This window comes from Eurytemora carolleeae, unplaced genomic scaffold (assembly GCF_000591075.1).
Source record: "Eurytemora carolleeae unplaced genomic scaffold, Eaff_2.0 scaffold680, whole genome shotgun sequence".
NCBI classification, from domain to species: domain Eukaryota; kingdom Metazoa; phylum Arthropoda; class Copepoda; order Calanoida; family Temoridae; genus Eurytemora; species Eurytemora carolleeae.
Genome location: NW_019396669.1, coordinates 32,935 through 52,475, shown reverse-complemented (window position 1 = coordinate 52,475; position 19,541 = coordinate 32,935). Strand labels below are relative to the sequence as shown.

Below are 19,541 nucleotides of genomic sequence, written 5' to 3'. Positions count from 1 at the left end.
TTTTAGGCAAGTAATCAGTTCCCTAGTAAGCATTGCAATTATATGACAAACAGTGTGATCTCATAAAAACTTAATTTATACAGTTTCTGTTTACACCTTTAATCAACCTTTCAATAATTTATTTCGCAAAATTGCGCAAAAGCGGAATAGCTCAGCGAAAGCAATAATTTCGCCTTTTTTCGAAAAAGATGTGCGTATGGAACGAATGGCAACCCTAGGATTAATCAAATTCCTCTTCGAAAAATAAGCTAACCTCTAGTTGGACATTACCAAGGTGGGGCGATGGGAATTCCGCAGTAACAAATTTGTAAACACAACACAGATGATAAATAAACATGACAGTAGATGTAAATACAAGATTGGAGATGACCACACCTTGATGTGTAACTGGGGTACTTGTAATGGGTGATGAACGAATAACTTTGTATTTGTGAAAAACTGCTTCTAGTCTTTACTGGCTACTTATTTGGTGGAATAAGTCTTTTTACACTGCACTCATTAGCGTAGGGCAATTTTAAATCTGAAGTCAAACATGAATCAAATTATTCTTTTTAGCCTTTACCCTCACGAAATATTTACTTTCATTTTTAGCTCGTGTAACAAAAACGGTTAACCAACAACCAAATAAACTAAGTTTGAAACAAAATGATCTCATCTTACTCAGTGGTGACAATGGATCTGTTAACTACACTGAAGCTGTAGCCGATCATTGCAAGCTTACGTATACAATCTATAACTACTCCTTTAAAAAATTCGCAACTCTTAATTCTAGCCGTAACTAATTCTATAAACTTTAATATCCAATAATCCCTAGTGACTCAAATATTTTTAAGAATTTAATTTTCTTCCGCTAATTAAAATGAAAGTATCGATTCCGTTATGTTTTTAAAATTGTGCAAGAGGAAATTATAATTTCAGTCTTATTGTTTATAAATCTGAATTTACATAAAATATATATAGAAGTCTAATTGAATTATCACAATTATTCTAAGCGTATACGTTTACTGAACATAATTGACAAGTATTCAGTTTAAATAGACAGATTTTAAGTAGTCCCCAGATGCTCTTTAAAAGTCAAAATCGTCGTCTGTATTCTTGTTTGCTGGTTTATTCTGGTTTTTGATCTGATCTTGATTGTTATACATCTCTGCTATCTGTTCTGAACTAGTGGCATCCTCAGTATTCTTATCCTCGCGGATACGGATAAACCTGAAAATAAAATTAAATGAAGGGCATGTAAGCGTTATTTTCAAGTGACCTCCATGCAAGTATGGCAATACCCGATTCACAACAGTACTATCAAAAGCTTTATCTAACCAAGTATAAATAGTTATCAATGTATTTGATTCTAAAACTGTTTTCCATTTGCAGATTTTCAGAAAAAGTGACTGTAAATTTCTTGCTTACAAGCAATGGAAAAATTAACTGAATTTTACACGTATTGAGTCAGAAAATAGCGTTTTTTTTATTAAGGTTTTGACTTTTCTGGGTAATGTTGAAACCAGTGCTTAGGATCCATTTAATTTCGATGCGGATCCGGATCCTGGATCCGCACTGGAAAAAATGGATCCGGATTCGGATCCAGGTCATAACTTTAGATTTACTGATTTTTTTTAAACAAAAAATAATTTCCAAATTTTTTGTTTTCTTTTTTTCCCTTATTTATATCCAAAAACTTGATGATTTTTATAATCTCTCTTTTATCTATGTTCAGATTTGGGTTTCAGGAGTAAAAAAGATTTATTGCCGTTTTTGGTTGATATTTTACCCTTGGATCCGGATTAGTGGATCCGCATATTTTTGCGGATCCAGATCCAGGGAGCCTAAATCTTGCGGATCCAACGGATCCGAATCCTAAGCACTGGTTGAAACTTGGACATTGCTATCTTTCCATTGAGGGTCACTTTGAAGATAATATCCCCCATATTCAGTAATGTTTTTAAGTAAACCTTAGCCAAAAAAAAAACTTTTCCAAAATTTAATTCACGTCGAAATAAAGATTTTATTATTGTTTTCTATCATGTTACATTCGACCAATTCCTGCAAATTATCTTTTATTACCAATCCTTTCTACCAGTTATCTTGAACAGAATAAAAAAGTTCATATGGGCGTACTTTGGGGGATAGCAGATAGACATAGACATAATATCTTTAAAATTAACATAAACTTCAGAACTTCCAGGAGAACATTAATTTTACTTTTTATAGTTGAAGAGGGGTATACATTTTCATGAATTATTCCCACAGGATCGGAGAGGAAAACGAATAACCGGGACATCATAAGGCATTTTTTTTTTACTTTTTATCCAATATTTCTCCCCTTAAGCTTATAAATTTAATTAATTTTTCCGAATTAAGAGAATAAAACCCTGAAGTGCAACATTTCTAGCTTCTAGGATTATCTAAAAAAGGGGGGGGATATTTCAAGGAAATACACACCCCCGCTGTCAAAATAGATAAATAATTTGGTAATTACCTCGGGAATCTTAAACTCACTCCTTTCCCAGGATCAACTAACCCCAGTGCTGCTTTATGAACAGGAGATACAGATATATCAGCACACTTCACCTCCCAGACTTGAACGGGTTCAAACCAATGGTCCGGGGCATGAACAGGATCAAAGGAATAATACCCTTTGGGTTTATCGATCACGTGATCTTTGAAGAAAGCAGCATGCCTGAAAATAAAAAAGAATATTATTTTGATTAGTTCAGACCAGCGTTAAGGATCCGGATCCTTTGGATCCGTAAGATTTTGGCTTCCTGGATCCGGATCCCCAAAACCCAAAACTGCTAAAAAATGATAAATTTTACTCTCAAACCCCAAATCTGAACTATTGAAAACCGAGAACTTGTAAAAATTTCCTGACTTCTGAATAATTCATCAAGTTTTAGCATTAAAATGAGCGAAATAAAGACAAAAATGCAAAAAATCAATTAATAACTTGGATCCGGATCTGGATCAATTTATATCCAGTGGTGGATTCACGATCCGGATCCGCATAAAAATGAAATGAATCCTAAGACTGGTTCAGAAAGTATATACGAATTCTTAGTTTTCAAAGCATTAACCAAATTTTATAATAAGGGGGCAATGAAAAGAAACGTTTGAATCCTAAGAATACGTGGGTACATAAACACAAGAGGACAATGAACCAAAAGAGATATCCAAACACAAGAGAACAATGAACCCCAGGGATAAGAGGACAATGAACCTAAGAGATAAACACAAGAGGACAATGAACCCCAGGGATAAATAAACACAAGAGGACAATGAACCGAAGGGATAAATAAACACAAGAGGACAATGAACCAAAGGGATAAATAAACACAAGAGGACAATGAACCCAAGGGATAAATAAACACAAAAGAACAATGAACCCAAGGGATAAATAAACACAAGAGGACAATGATCCTAAGGGATAAATAAACACAAGAGGAAATGAACCCAAGGGATAAATAAACACAAAAGGACAATGAACTCAAGGGATACATGAACACAAGAGGACAATGAACCCAAGGGATAAATAAAAAAGAGGACAATGAACACAAGGGATAAATTAACACAAGAAGACAATGAACCTAAGGGACGAATAAACACAAGAGGACAATGCACCCAAGGGTTAAATAAACACCAGAGGACAATGAACCCAAGGGATAAATAAACACTAAAGGACAATGAACCCAAGGGATAAATAAACACAAGAGGACAATGAACCCAAGGGATAAATAAACACAAGAGGACAATGAACCCAAGGGATAAATAAAAAGAGGACAATGAACCCAAGGGATAAATAAACACAAACGGACAATGAACCCAAGGGATAAATAAACACAAAAGGACAATGAACCCAAGGGATAAATAAACACAAGAGGACAATGAACCTCAGGGATAAATAAACACAAGAGGAAATGAACCCAAGGGATAAATAAACACAAAAGGACAATGAACCCAAGGGATAAATAAACACGGACAATGAACCCAGGGGATACATGAACACAAGGGGACAATGAACCCAAGGGATACATGAACACAAGAGGACAATGAACCCAAGAGAAAAATAAACACAAGAGGACAATGAACCCAAGGGAAAAATAAACACATGAGGACAAAGCACCCAAGGGATAAATATACACAAGAGGACAATGAACCCAAGGGATACATGACCACGAGAACATGAACCAATGGGATACATACACTAGAGGACAATGAACACAAGGGATCAATGAACCCGTTAACCCAAGGGATAATAAACACAAGAGAACATGAACCAATAGGATACATAGACACTAGAGGACAATGAACACAAGGGATCAATGAACCCGTTAACCAAAGGGATACACAAGAGGACAACGAACCTAAGGGATTAACACAAGAGGACAATAAACCTAAGGTGTACATGAACATAAGGGATCAATAAACCCATAAACCCAAGGGATACATGAAGATTGATAAAAAAATTTAAATACTTACTTGGTTAAATCTTCATCCGTGAACCCTGTTCCGATCTTACAAATAGTTTGATATTCTTCATTCTCAGCATCATAGCAAGCTAACAGGAACCCTCCATACCTTAATATAGTTTATAAAATATAAAGCAAAATTCATTTCTTTCACTTATGATTTAAACTTATGTATTTTTAAGTATTTAAAAACAAGGAAATGATTCTTTTCTGAAAAACTAAATATCAATATCATAGGATGAAATGCAAAATCTTCAAGACAAAATGCATTAATGCAAAGTAGGGATCCTTCCCATTTAAGAGTGACCATTCCGATTTCCAATGGTACACCGGTACCTAAAATAAGCTGCGCCTGAACATAAATATGAGATATCCATTTTCAACATTGAAAATTAGTCGTTTCAGTTCTGGTCTGTGTAGAATACAACTAGTAGATTTATACAACAATAATAACGAAATCAACAATTCAATTAGAAAGCCCGACGTTTTCTTCCTCATTGATTAAATGAAGAATTAGATAATACGGTCGTTTTTCGAAAATGGTTTTTATTAATTGAGGGCCACTTAAAAAAAAAAAAAATCGATTTCCTTGTTTTTTGTTACTTAAATTGGTCAGTCGCACGGTACTTGAAATCTTAGGGAGCCCCGCACTCAACTAGGTAATCTCTAGGCTCAGCCTTGCGACATCATCCTAGAGCACCTAGCCTCGCGCAGTCCCCTCATGGAGACAATGAATCATCATGGTTATGAGATAAAAACCAACAATAACTGGTAAAGAGGAAATGATTAAATAATTATAAGGACTGTACGCGTGATGAGTGACTTGTGAATTTCTTGCTTATCAACAATTTCAGAGAAATAAACTACTTTATTTTCCACATTGATGATCAGATTTAAGTTACAAGGGTGACGTAGAAATCTGTTGACTTTGAAATACCCTTACACACTACACAGTCCCTTCAACTCGAATTCTTCCTTTATTGTTGGTTTTATAAAATTTCGTCAAATAAATAAACTAACTTACCCTCCAGTTCGCTTCCCCTTTCCTTGATATCCTCCGATGACGACAAGGTCCATGGTGTCCCCTACACCGTCCAGATAGTCTTTCTTTAACTTCAACCAGTTGTGTGACCGACGCGCTATCTCGTATGTTGCCTCGCGGTCCAAGGTCTTAACCATTAATCCCTCACAGTTGTCTAAATAGCAAGTTAAATTAAAAATGTAGTTTAATATTAATTTTGTTGAAAGTATAGATACATTTTCAGAAAAGTTACCTGTGTTAAGACGATAGGATCTGCATCGGTCCGGTGAGTGTCAAGTTTAGTCGGCACAATATCAGCTGACGAAACCAGACTCACCGACCCGACACAGACAAAAGTAGATTCACTAAATATAGCTTAGTAGGGCTACCCTGGTATGGTTGGCAGATTTTCTTCTTTATTTAATTGCGGGTTTTCTTTCAGGATTCATCTTGAGGATTTCTTCTTGTTGTGATGATAAGTCTGCATCTGCTAAGGTAACTCTGGCTGTGATACAGATTGATACAATGCATCACAGCTCAGAGGACCCGAGCAGACACAAATACATGATGCAGCTGGATCTTGTTGATTAACTACCAACGATGTAAGAAAATATAATTCTGTCATGTTAGCAGTTGGTGTCAGCAAATACGTTTCAGTAGAAATTTTAAAAATAATATTTTCTCGTTAATAAGGTTTGAATTCTGTGTTAAATGTTCCAATGTGTTATCAGCGTCGTGTAGCTGGGTATACCGGTGTAAGCTGAATACTCTGGTGCTATGGTTGAACACAGCACCATAGTATGCTGCTAACACAAGTACAGGGTTAGTTTAAGCACACACTTCGGGTTAATATATCATAAATAATACCTAGGACCGAATTTAATGAATTTGAGCTAGGTCGCTGAACTACAAACCGCCGTAAATTTTGCATCTGTAGTACAAAAAATCTTCCGAGTTGAACCGTCTCTACTCCTAGCTCAAATTCATTAAATCCGGTCACGGTTAGGTTTACAAAATAGTGAAAATAATTAACTATGGTATGGTGTCAAACAAGTTAAGTTTACTTGATAAATTAAAATGGATAAAATACCATTAATCCCGGTTAGTCATTGTCTTAATAATAAAAATTAACATGTCACAAACAAATTTTAAAATTAAATTAGGATTATTAGCGCCTTGAAAGAAAACTTGATAAATTTTCTCACTACTGCATAGGACCCGGATTCGTTTGATCCGCAAAAATATGCAGATCCACGGATCCGGTTCCAAGATGCAAAATATCAACCAAAAACTGCAAAAAAAATACTTTTATACGATTAAAACCCAAATCAAAACTAAAAAACAAAAGTGAGATAATAAAAATTATCTGGTTTCCGAATGGTTCATCAAGTTTTAAGATAATATGCGAAAAAAATGAGACAAAAATATGAAAATTTTGCGTTGGTAAAAAAATTCAGCAATCTTAAAGAGAAGACCTGGATCCGGATCCAGTTTTTCAGTCCGGATCTAGGATCCGGATCCGCATCAGATTTAAATGGATTCTAAGCACTGTTTCTAAATACACAAAAAAACAAAACATAACTTCACCCATAAACAAACTCAACGGTAACATGATTTCAAAACTAGCATGCACAGATATTTTACTTAAAACCTTGGAAAAGATTTAACCAGTGCGTAGGATCCGGATCCGTAAGATTTTGGCTTCCTGGATCCGGATCCGCAAAAAAAGCGGATCCACGGATCCGGATCCAAGGGGTAAAATATCAAGCAAAAACTGCAAAAAAAACATTTTTTTACTCCTAAAACCCAAATCTGAACTTATGAAAAAAAGAGATTATAAAAATTTCCTCATTTCTGAATGGTTCAAGTTTTGGAATAAAAATAAAACAAAAAATCGGAAAATTATTTTTTGTTATAAAAATTCAGTAAATGTTAAAGAAATGACCTGGATCCAGTGCGGATCCAGGATCCGCATCAAAGTTAGATGGATCCTAAGCACTGGATTTAACCCATGAAAAAGTAGAGAATGAAGAATATTTCTTTCAAATAGGCGGTATTCAAGTTCCTATTTATCTGTTCTTCTCCATTCTCTATGTAAAGTTACAAAATACAATTATTTTTTTTCTGAGTTAACTATATAACATTGGATTGTGTTAATCCTAGAAAGATCAGACACCATTAGTGAATTTTCAAATATTAAAATCTAATGGGATGTTGTTCAAATTGTATATTCGACTCCTTACCTTTAATAGAGTCCTCTAGTGCGACCTGTATCTCCTCTGTAGTGGTTCCATCTACACCCTGAGCAAACTGGAATTCTCCAGCAATCTCTTGAAACTTGTTCCGGAGCAGATCTCTCCGCTCCTGGAAAGGTTTCCGAACCAAGGCCTCTCCATTGAGGTAGAGCAGATCAAATCCGAAGAGGCAAACTTGAACCTTAATCTCGGACTCGACAGCATCCTTTCTTTTCCGTGTAGACAACACCTAAAAGAAAAATAAAATGTAATGCGGTTCATTACATATATTATTAATGAAATGACAACATAGAATTCAATGTACAGGAACGAAAGGACAGATAAGATTTGTTCGAAGCTTTAATTCAAGAAAAAACCATAACCAATACACAAACGATTTTCTAGGCAACATTACTTTTATAAAAAAAAATTGTTTTTGCATTTCTGTCCTTTCTTCAAGGAGTCAAATTGAAAATTTCTTTTGTACAATAAATCATTTTAGGAGCGGTATACATTACCAGGTTGCAAGGATAGATATCAATATAATTTTGAAGTACTCAAAAATTTGATGGGAGGCTTACTTGAGAAAGTTTGATAACAAGCTAACCAGGAAAATTTGACAAAAGCTAACCAGGAATTTTTTTTAAAAAGCTAACCTTAAAGTTTTAAAAAGAAAGTTGACCTGGAAAATATTTTAAAAGCTAACCTGGAAAATTTGATAAAAAAGCTATCCTGCAAAATATTATAAAAGCTAAGCTGGAAAATTTGATAAAAAGCTTACATTGAAAATTTCATAAAAAAGCTGACCTGCAAAATAATATTTTAACTATTCTGCAAAATATTATGAAAACTAACCTTCAAAAAATTATAAAAGCTATCCTGCAAAAAGGCTAACCTGGAATAATTGATAAAAAGCTAACCTGGAAAATATTATAAAAGCTAACCTGGAAAATATTATAAAAGCTAACCTGGAAAATATTATAAAAGCTAAAAGCTAACCTGGAAAATATTATAAAAGCTAACCTGGAAAATATTATAAAAGCTAACCTGGAAAATATTATAAAAGCTGACCTGGAAAATATTATAAAAGCTAACCTGCAAAATATTAAAAAATCTAACCTGGAAAATTTGATAAAAACCAACAAAGAAAATTTTATAACAAAAAACTATCCTGCAAAATATTATAAAGCTAACCTGGAAAATATTATAAAAATCTAACCTGGAAAGGTTGAATTTGTTTTTTCTCTCTATCCCAAGCAACAGCTTCACAATCAACCACAGCAGATTTCACTTCCGGTGTGAGACAAGCCTGAAATCTCTTGATAATATCCGGATACTTGGTTGTATTATCCTCCTGATTCCTACTGAAGATCTTGATATCACCGTTCTCCAGGAGATGGATCTGAGCCCGCTCTCCATCATACTTCCATTCACAAGTAAACTTACAGTTCTCAAACCTAGTTAGAACCTCTTGTACTCCCTTGGATGGACATGCAAGCATAGGTTTCAGGGGTATACCTGGAGTCAGCTTACACTTCGCACTCACACCATCAATACCGGATTCTAGTAGAGCAGGGATAACTAGATCGTAGGTTGGACATTCACAATAAGCAGTTTTTAATTTCAATGCCTCTGAAGCCAGCTTTTCTTTAAATGAGTCGGATTCAGCAGATTTGAATGCTGTGTGGACAGATGGAGGGTAAACCTGTCCTATTGGTGTTTGAACACAAGCTTGAGCTAATGCTTGGAGTACACTCTGTTCAGCTAATCCTATTCTCAGTTTACCCGCCAGAGATCTGACCAGGAACCTTGACTCACTACCCCGACAGGCCACCAGCAGGGACTGGATCTTATCAACCTTCTTCGAGGAGCTGGAGTTCCCACTCTTCTCAGCAATCTCACGTAGACGGGTGAACACACCACTAACCGTCAATGGAGCAGGCTAAACAGAAAAATTATTGATTTTCACAAAATTATCTATTAGCAGAATAGTAAGAGTTGAGTTTTTAATTTTTAAAAGAGCATAAGGCTAGCGAATATAACGCTTGTTTATCATTCAGTTTTTACCCAGTATCAACAATTTTCGAAAGAATGTTAAAATATAAAAATATTGCTTCTAATTGTACTAATTACCTGGAACATAGTTCTTTGACTGCTCTTACTGGATTCAGCAACTTTACCCATATCCCCTACTTTAACAAACTCGGCTTTGATTTGCGCCGTTGATCTACCGGTGGTGTTAGCGATAGCTTTCATCAGTTGGAACTCTCCTACTCCTAGCTCTATACCCTCCCAGGCCGGGGCTAAACGGTTTAAGATCATGTAGATAGAGGGCAGTAGATCCTCAGGGGTCTGCACCATCACAGAGCGGAGATAATTTGAGAGCATTTCAATTGTGCGGAGTCGACCAGATGTTTCCTCTATGGCAAGTAGAGTGTTAGCTAGAGCTAAGTACGGAGTTTTCTCTCCTCGACCCCAGAAACAATCTTCGATTGGATGGTACTGAGTCTTCTTTACCTTCTTATCATAATCCATACCGTCACCTTTCTTGCCAGCTACACTTGGTTTAGGACTGAAGAATCCTTGGAATGGATTTTTAGGTTTTGGAGTAGATTGGGTTCCTGAGGTGGAGGGAACTGGAGATGATTCGGAGATCTTAGTTTTAGAACACTTTTCCGGGGATTTTTCCGATTTGATAGCTTTCGGGGATTTTACAGGAGATTTATTGGCGGATTTTGAGACCCTTTCGGGTGATTTCTTAGTGGAAGTTTTGCTTTTGTCGAAGATAGAAAATTTCTTCTCTATGGATTCAGGTTTTGGTTTAGTAGTTTCGGGAGAAGGTTTGTTTTCAGTTTCATCTTCGGAATCGCTGAGAATTCGGTTTCTTTTAGATTTAACTTTGACCGGGGAGTCATCACATTCCATAGGTTGGGGAGAGGAGGAGGTAGATTCGGTATCAGGTTTATATTCTTCAGTGGGAGGAGATATCAAGTGGCGGGGGGACTCATCATCTTTATCCGACCTAGCTGGGGATTTAATATTTTTCTGTGGAGAGGATTTGGTCTTAGAAGAACTATTACCTTTACTTTTCTTATCTTCTGTGATAGGTTTGGATTTGGGAGATCTTTTCTTATCTTCCTTCGTAGGCTTGGATTCAGGAGAACTTTTCTCATCTTCCTTGGTAGACTTGGATTCAGGAGAACTTTTCTTAGATTTAACTTCTTTTCCTTTCGTAGAGGTTGGACTAGGTTCGGGTTTCATCTTCTTCATCTTCTCCTCCTGCAATTGTTCCGCATCAGACTTCCGTTTAAATGACTTCCGGGCTAAAATATACAGAATATTGTTGGGAACTATGCTAGTGTCTACCTTAATTTTCATTTATCTGAATTTGAGTAGTAACAAAATAAACTAGTAAAAAAATAACATTTCATTTTCATCCCTCCTCAAAAGAAAAATTATCGTAAAAAGTAAAAAACAAAATCTTATCAGAATATTAATTTGGCAGTGTATTTAATTAAAACTTGCGTAAAAAACATGTCTCGGAAATGTTTGACTGGAGATTGTATTATGAAACGACATACCGGTTTTCCTGTATGGAATTTGTAGACTGAGATCTGTGTCTTTCTCTCCATCCTCTTGGGCTCCAGTCCCCACAAGTGCAGACTCCTCGGCTCCAGCCTCCACTGGTGCAGACTCCTTACCTCCATTCTCTTGCCTTGAGCTAAAAGTGGAAGGTTTTGAAGGTTCAATGTTGGAAGAGTTAGGAATATTTTCCTTAGTTTCAATATTTTCATCATCTTCCACAGCTTTCCTATAATTATAAATAATGTTGCAGCAATTTGTGATGAACTGTTCATTAGGAGATAGACATGTCAGATTCACATACCGTTGTTATTTGGGCGTCCCATATTTAAATAGTGGGTCACTTAAAATTAACACGACATTCTCTGAAAGAAAGAATTACAGTAAATTGCTAACCCCCNCCCCCCCGGTTTATTTTAACCATATCTTAAGCTGAAAATATATCGACGCTTTTTTTAGATGATAAAACATATAATTGTACAGGGGAACCCCTCTACTACCCTCTTATGAATTTATAGTACACTTTACGGACCAGGAAAGTACCGTTTGATCTGAAAATTATGAATTTCAGACTTGAGGCGTTTACCGTCATACAGAACATTTGTTTTAAAATCTCTGATAGAAATTACCATTGATACACCAAACACGTTTCGATTTAAAAATATTATCATTTAAGGTTTAATGTTGCAACAAAATAAAACACTTTATGATAAGCCCCTCCCACCATAACTATAAACTCACTTTTGTTTCAAGTCTTCAGATTTAGGGCTAGAAGTCTGAGGCTTGGCAGCAAAAAACGACCTGAAAACAAACTTTACGAGTAAATGATAAAACAATGGATTACTATAAAATAATAACAAATTAAACATTTGAAAACTGAAAATCTAACCTTATTGATCGTTGTGCCATGTTCGCGCGTGAAACTAGTAATAATGGATGGCTTCTGGAAGTTTTAGCTTTTGTTTCCCGATTTTCTTGGTTTAAACAAAGACCGCTAGGAAAGAGTACGCGCCATATTTCTCATGATTTAGTCGGGCTTATAAAAGCTACATAGAAAGCTGCTATAAATACAATAGAGCCATCTAACGGTAGATAGTGACAACAAACACCGGTTCCCGGCTTCTCAGATTAAACGACGACATTTAGGAAAGTTGTTGAAATGAAAGAAAGACGGACAGTTTTTTTGGGAATGTTACTTCTGTCCTATAGCATTTCCGTCCTACGATTCTCCGGACCTACGACAGCTGTTGGTCGGATGTACATTCTATTTTGTTAATCCGACCTACGCAGGAACATGTAGATGTTACGTCAGATGTATGTTAATTGACAGTTCTTCCAGAATGATAGATTTTCCGGTTACACACAAATTTAAGTAGGTCAGATGCACAGTTTTGTAGATCGAATGCACAGATTTTTTAGGTCGGATGAACAACCTTAGAAGGACGGGTACAAAACTTAGGTCGGACGCCCAACTTAATTTAGTAGGTCGGATGCACAGTAAGTCGTATGCACAACTTTAGTAGGCCATTTGCACAACTTCTTATCTATTGCTGTAATGATTTTGATTTAATCAGAAACATTATCGAATACTTTTCCAAGCGTAGTTGCAGACTTTTCATCTTTAAATTAAAAATGCGAACTTGAACAGAACTGCAATAGGTAAATAAGAGTTTATTTGCAAACTTTTTATCTGTATGAAGAACAATAAAAGCAAAAAAATATGAAATCTGATAACCGGAAATCGTATTATGTTTAAAAAACGAAAAAAAAACGAAAAATAACAAAAAGGGAGACTTTTCATCACAACTTTAGTAGGTCGGATGCACAACTTTAGTGGGTCGGATGCACGACTTTAGTAGGTCGGATGCATAACTTTAGTAGGTCGGATGCACAACTTTAGTAGGTCGGATGCACGACTTTAGTAGGTCGGATACACGACTTTAGTAGGTCGGATGCGCAACTTTAGTAGGTCGGATGTTTAACCGGAAAATTGATCTTCAATAAACATATAAATTTTTGAAAGGTATGTTCTTTCGAATAATGTGGCAGGTTTTTAAAAGATGGCAATTTCAACGCTTAAGTGTGGTTGTGGCTCATGGCTGGCGGAAGACAAAAAAGATAATATGTGGCATGGAAGGAGAAAATGTTGTTGGCTTATGGCCGCCTGTCTTCTTTGCTCGTCTAATCCTCCAAGATATAACATTGTTAGGGCATAAAGAAAATAAAAAAATTTTGTAAATCGAAAAAAATTGTTTCAATTGAATTAAAGTTTTCGAGTTCCATGTCCTTAAAAATGCTCACCTTTTTTTACGCGCATATATTTCTTGTGTAGAATGCCGTAAATAATTCCGAGTTTATAGAACTTTAACATTTTTTTTTGATTATTTGATCATTTTTTTATGATTAGAGGTATGCCAAATATTTTGCTATTTATTTTATATCGCGAAGGTTAGCTATTACGAAGGCAGGATCGAGATATTAGAGTTTTACCTAAATAACGTTTGACATTCCAATTTCCAACATCATGAAATCGTTGCAATTCTTTAGTCCATCCATATTTCATGCCATAACGGGGCCAGATTAAAAAAAAATTCATTTTTTCTTCAAGATTTAGAACTTTAAAACACATAATAATCTAAGGACGAGGATTTCGAGGTGGCTTGGACAAGAAAATGAGGAAAATATGTGGCTCGGACGAGAAATTGTTGTGAAATTTGACATATATTTGGATAAAATATCTACATTTGGTAAAATATTATATATATGGATAATATATAGTATATTTGGATAAAATATAATACATTTGGATAAAATATAATATAAAATATATATATATACACATTTATACATAAACATAAACATAAACATAAACATAAACATAAACATAAACATAAACATAAACATAAACATAAACATAAACATAAACATAAACATAAACATAAACATAAACATAAACATAAACATAAACATAAACATAAACATAAACATAAAAATAAACATAAACATAAATAATAGAAATAAACATCAGCATTAACATTTAAAAAAGAAAATATGCAAAAATACAAAGTAAAAGTAAAAACACAGCCAGCTAGACATGAAAAGTTAGCACATGCATAATTAAAAATGTTAGATATTAATATTCACATAAAAAAGGAGCATAATTTTTATATGAAAAGAAAACAATAAGTCCGGGTCAGGTTTATAATTTAACTTGATGGATAGGGGGTGATATTATTAGGGACTATAGCGTAGAGGGGGGGTGGGGTATGATGGATTAAAAGAGGCATATCATGAGAAAAAGCTCCCCTAGAAATCTTTAATGGATTCAGATGCAAATTTTAACCTTACAAATACACATGTCACATGTCAACTTAAAAAACTTCTGCATTTAGAATCCATAAAAAATTCATATTTAAACACAAAATTTTATATAAATAACTTGTAGTAAGTACGTATTTATTTTAAAACATTATTTTGATAATTTTTTTGTTTTACTTATGGCCTCTATGACCTTTACATTAACCAAGTATCAATAAAATATTTTCTATCTTTCTCCCCACCCCCCTCTTCTACCACCCCTATACCTATTTATCTACCTATCTATCTAAATATCTAAATCAAAACAACACACGCAAAAAGAGAGAACTGAATAAAATAATTTTCAAACAGTTTCCTTTAGTTGTATATATTCAAAAAAGCCTGACAAGGATGGATTTCAAACTGTACAGCGCAGGATGAATTAATTAATGATTATTTCGCGGGTTTTATAGATTGTCCAAGTCAGGATCGAGCTAGTTCGTAACTATTACAAGAACAGATGATTTAAAGCAAACTACATTGATGTACATACTGTTTTTATAGGAATATTTTCATAGCTCATTCAAAACCCGTCAAAAATAGCGTATGAGACTTTGAATACTAAATATTTAAATCAAACATTTTTTTTAGAAAAGTAAAAATAGCAAATATAAAAAATATACATTTATCAGGTAAAAATATACATTTATCAGGTAAAAATATACATTTATCAGGTAAAAATGAGTTTTAAGATTAAGTATCAATAACCTTTTTTAACCAGGACCTCTTATTTACACTGAGAGGGTGATTCTTTTGTATTGGATAGCGCTTAGCCTCAGTGATTGATCTTAGTCTCTTGCACGAACTTGCGAATTAAAAAGCATCCAACGTCTAAAGGTTGAATCGTCTGAGGGTTAAAGGCAGGAATGTATAATTCAAAAGTTTTTTCCTCCGAACAAATTTTAAACTATTTACTGCGCACTAGATAGAAGGAGAAGGTTGAATGTTTGCAACTATACTACTATGAATTTGTGACCTCGTAGCTCCACTAGTTTTCATTTTACACCAAGTAGGAAAAAAGCAAAAATTTATCCGGTTACATATATGTATATATATACTATAGTAGAAATAATAATATTTTAGTTGATCTTATATAGCTCTTCAATAAGAGGGGTTCTGATGGAAAACAAATAATATTTCAATCCTACACCTGCAATTTACTCTAGTTTAACGTGAACTGCAGAGTTAAACTCGTTTATTTTGGGCGAACCTTCATTTTTTTCAGGAGAGATTTTTAATCATGATCATTGATCATTGAGTTTATCTTTAGCTACTATCGATGGATTTAAAATAGTAAAAAAGATCCGCGGCAATCTTGTTAATCGGTACATGAGAAATTAAGAAAATCTGCAAAATTGTATTTAGTCGTTTTGCATTTTTAGTTCTGCTTAAGCAAAGGTTTCAAAAAAAAGATAGAACAACAATAATAATAATAATAATAATAATAATAATAATAATAATAATAATAATAATAATAATAATAATAATAATAATAATAATAATAAAAGAAATATTAATAATAATAATAGTAATAATTGTTCAAATTTCATGCCATCAGTCTTATGTTTTATTTTTTAAAGGTGAACTTTTTTTTTCTTTTCAAATATGTGAACTGGTTGTACTGTGTACTGGTTGTACTGTGTACTGTATGTACTGTGTGTACTGTGCATGAATGATGTTCTCTCTAGTTTAGGGATAATTTATTTTTGTATTCTGTACTGTATTGTATGTCATATAATGTACTACTTGTAAGTTGTAATCAGCATATAATAAAAATGCAGTTTTTATTGATTGGTCTGCTTGAAAAGTTTTACTTGAATATAAATGTAAAAAACCTGGAAGCAGCTGTATTGTGTTTGATCTATCGTAATCTATGATTTTAGTTTTGTAACCTGGACGGTCATACCGGTCCATCTATTAACCTGTTGTAAATAAATTAGTTGAATACGAACTTTTGTTCCGTACGGACAGATTTAGCCTGGGTAGGCTGATAGTTAGATTTAGTGGCGGTTTAGCTGATACAGTAGTCAGGGTTGACTGAGAAATTAGAGTTTGAGGCAATTTAGCAATAAAGTTTATCGGGCTAGATCTTTGCATATAGATAATATCAAATACTGGCAGTGTGTATTTTAATACTTAAATTGTTTCTGTTGGATACTTATACTCCCAATAGTTTGATCTCGATATCCGCTGTGAGCACTTTTAATTTAAGGATCAATCCTTCAGAGTTCAGAGTGTTTGTCAATGTTGGCATTCTCCTCTGCAACATACACTTCTAAGAACAATAATGCACTGGGTGTCCCAGAAAACATGAGAATTAAGAGATGACTTGAAAATCGTCTTTGATTTTACATTTTGACAGCAAGTGAATTATAAAAGGGTTACCTCATTCAGGGGAACTCATAAAACTGTGGAATTTTATAAAGACTGTTGAACTTGCAGGTTATAGTGCAAGGAAAGTTAATTGCAGTTGCGTATTCTCCGCGTACATAAAGAAACCAGTTTTCTCTGGGCGGAATTTGTAAACAAGAATAGATGCATCAGTGTTCGATATCCGAGGAGGTTAAAAGCATTAAATTTTGATAATTTTGATAATTCACATAATAGTTTCCTATGACCAGAACATTTCATTGATTGTTTATGTGAAAGATGGATCCAATGTCAGCCTTCGACATCCTTCTTGCATTAAAACCTTAGTTGAACTCAAGTTATGCTTAATTTGAAATATTCCAAATAATATAAAACAAAGCAACGGTGCAAAGTATATATGAAGCATAGCAGCCCTAAGGTTGCAGCACCCACGTTAAAATTGATGAGGATTTTTACAATTTCTTTTTATATTAAAGCTTAAAACGAAGTGCTTTCTAGGTCTGAAATGTATATGTTTATGGCTACAAAAAAGCATAGATGAGTTAGTTAGGTAAAATCAAATGTCACGTCGTTGCGACACTTTAAAGTCGATCTAGTCTTGATCGGTCTGGATCGATGTGAAAAAAACCATTAAATGTTAAACTAATAAGTGGCACCAATAATAAAGTGTAAAATAAAGACGATATTAAGGACGAAAGAATGCTGTGGCACCAATAATAAAGTGTAAAATAAAGACGACATTAAGGACGAAAGAATGCTGTGACACCAATAATAAAGTGTAAAAAAAAGACGACATTAAGGACGAAAGAATGCTATGGCACCAATAATAAAGTGTAAAATAAAGACGACATTAAGGACGAAAGAATGCTGTGGCACCAATAATAAAGTGTAAAATAAAGACGAAATTAAGGACGAGAGAATGCAGTGGTACCAATAATAAAGCGGAAAATGGAGACAATATCTTGAACAAAAGAATGCAGGGGTACCAAGAATAAAGGACAAAATAAAGACGAGTGGGGGAAAGTTATTGCTGTCCTGTATATTTATGAGAAGTTGTCTTCATTCACCATTTCATTTTAGGGAGTACTGTATTATGTAAAGAAGTTGTGTTTCTCTACCATTTTATTTTTGGGAGCACTGTATATTTACGAGAAGTTGTCTTCATTTACAATTTTATTTTCGGGTGCAACGAATATTAGAAATCAATCGTCATAAAACTTAGGTTCATTAGCGAAATTATTTTCAAAAACTATCGTTTAAAAAACCCGATCGCTTTAATAAAAACGATCTCTAAAAAAGATTTTTTTTTTTTAAAGTTCAGAACTAGTTGGTTCGTTTCAAAAACGTTCGTTTTGAGAAAATAAAACAATATTTTTTTCGATCGTTTTTAAAAACGATCAAGAACCCTTTATACCAGTCACCTCCAAGTTAGCAAATGTAAATATTATTTATTGATAATATTAATACCAATATTACTATTAATATCTAAATCCCACTAAAATAGATAATTGAGAGACGGATACACAAAACTCCAGAACGCTATGAAAAGTTGCATCTGTTTTAAAGACTGGCCCAGTAAAAAGTCACACCTTTTACTTTTTTGTAGCCCTTGACATGTACTTTTTAGAACTTTAAGGAAAGTTTTATTTTCCAAAAAATAACTTGCATGCAACCTTTGGATCCCTTCAGGGGATATAACAATATGTTTAATAAACATTTAAAAGCTTTCCAAAATGTGACTTATTTGTATCATACTCACCCCGTGGACAAACCAGAGCGAGATGCATTCGATTTCTCCTATTTGAATCCAATCTTTTTTTTATTTTTTAATTCATTAATCTTAAAACTTACTGAGTTGTATTTTATACTTTTCCATTTAAAATGTGAAAATTTACGATGAATAGGTAAAATTTGTATTTCTAGTCCCAGCTTGCTGGGATAAAACTGTTAAATCTGCGTGTAATTTTTAAGTTAGGCAGGTAGTGCGATAAGAAAACAGTTAATTCTATTTATTGACACACTGGTAATTGAGAATTCTGACTCTTTGGAAGAAATTATCATGTTGTGACTGTATAATACTCTGTATATATACAATCCTATACATGCAATATAATCGATAAACGAATACAATATCTTAAATTTAGTTGGATACCCAGCATTGCCTGGAGTTTCCTTATAAACGTGAGTCCTTTCAATTTAGAATATTCAAACCAGGATAAGAACATTCCCGTGGTTCTATCAAGTTCCCCAATACAAATTTGAGACAAATCGATCTTGGGGTTTTTGAGTTTCCAAAAAAAACAGAGATTATTACTTTTTATATCTGATTCTTTAATCAATTAGCAAACAATGGATTGATTGTCGGCTTTTTTCCTGTTTTTTTTAACCATGCAGCGTCAGCATATGGATATTGTTAATTTAACTGATTTGGGTCTAAAACTGTGCTCAGACCATTTAGGAGACAATCAGACCATTTAGGAGACAAATTTCAGTTTTAACTTTTACAAAATACAA

The 19,541-nt window shown here is 34.0% G+C and overlaps 1 protein-coding gene across 6 annotated transcripts; it reads right to left on the bottom strand.

Moving 5' to 3' along the window:
• Nucleotides 1-903: 903 nt before the first annotated feature.
• Nucleotides 904-12,304, bottom strand: LOC111707157 (DNA ligase 1). 6 transcript variants are annotated; one of them, XM_023480191.1, is made up of 10 exons: nt 12,190-12,304; nt 12,042-12,101; nt 11,300-11,439; nt 9,852-11,041; nt 8,938-9,660; nt 7,728-7,968; nt 5,488-5,659; nt 4,474-4,572; nt 2,477-2,677; nt 904-1,209 (listed from the first exon to the last, which is right to left on the bottom strand). In XM_023480191.1, exons 1-10 carry the CDS (start codon nt 12,207-12,209, stop codon nt 1,068-1,070), a joined length of 2,988 nt encoding a protein of 995 aa, XP_023335959.1. In that variant the 5' UTR covers nt 12,210-12,304; the 3' UTR covers nt 904-1,067. The 6 variants fall into 6 exon arrangements, with proteins under 6 accessions (XP_023335959.1, XP_023335958.1, XP_023335960.1 ...); XM_023480190.1 differs by having other exon boundaries at nt 11,300-11,529; nt 12,190-12,303; XM_023480192.1 differs by having other exon boundaries at nt 9,852-10,997; nt 12,042-12,112; nt 12,190-12,269.
• Between the last annotated feature and the right edge of the window lie 7,237 nt (nt 12,305-19,541).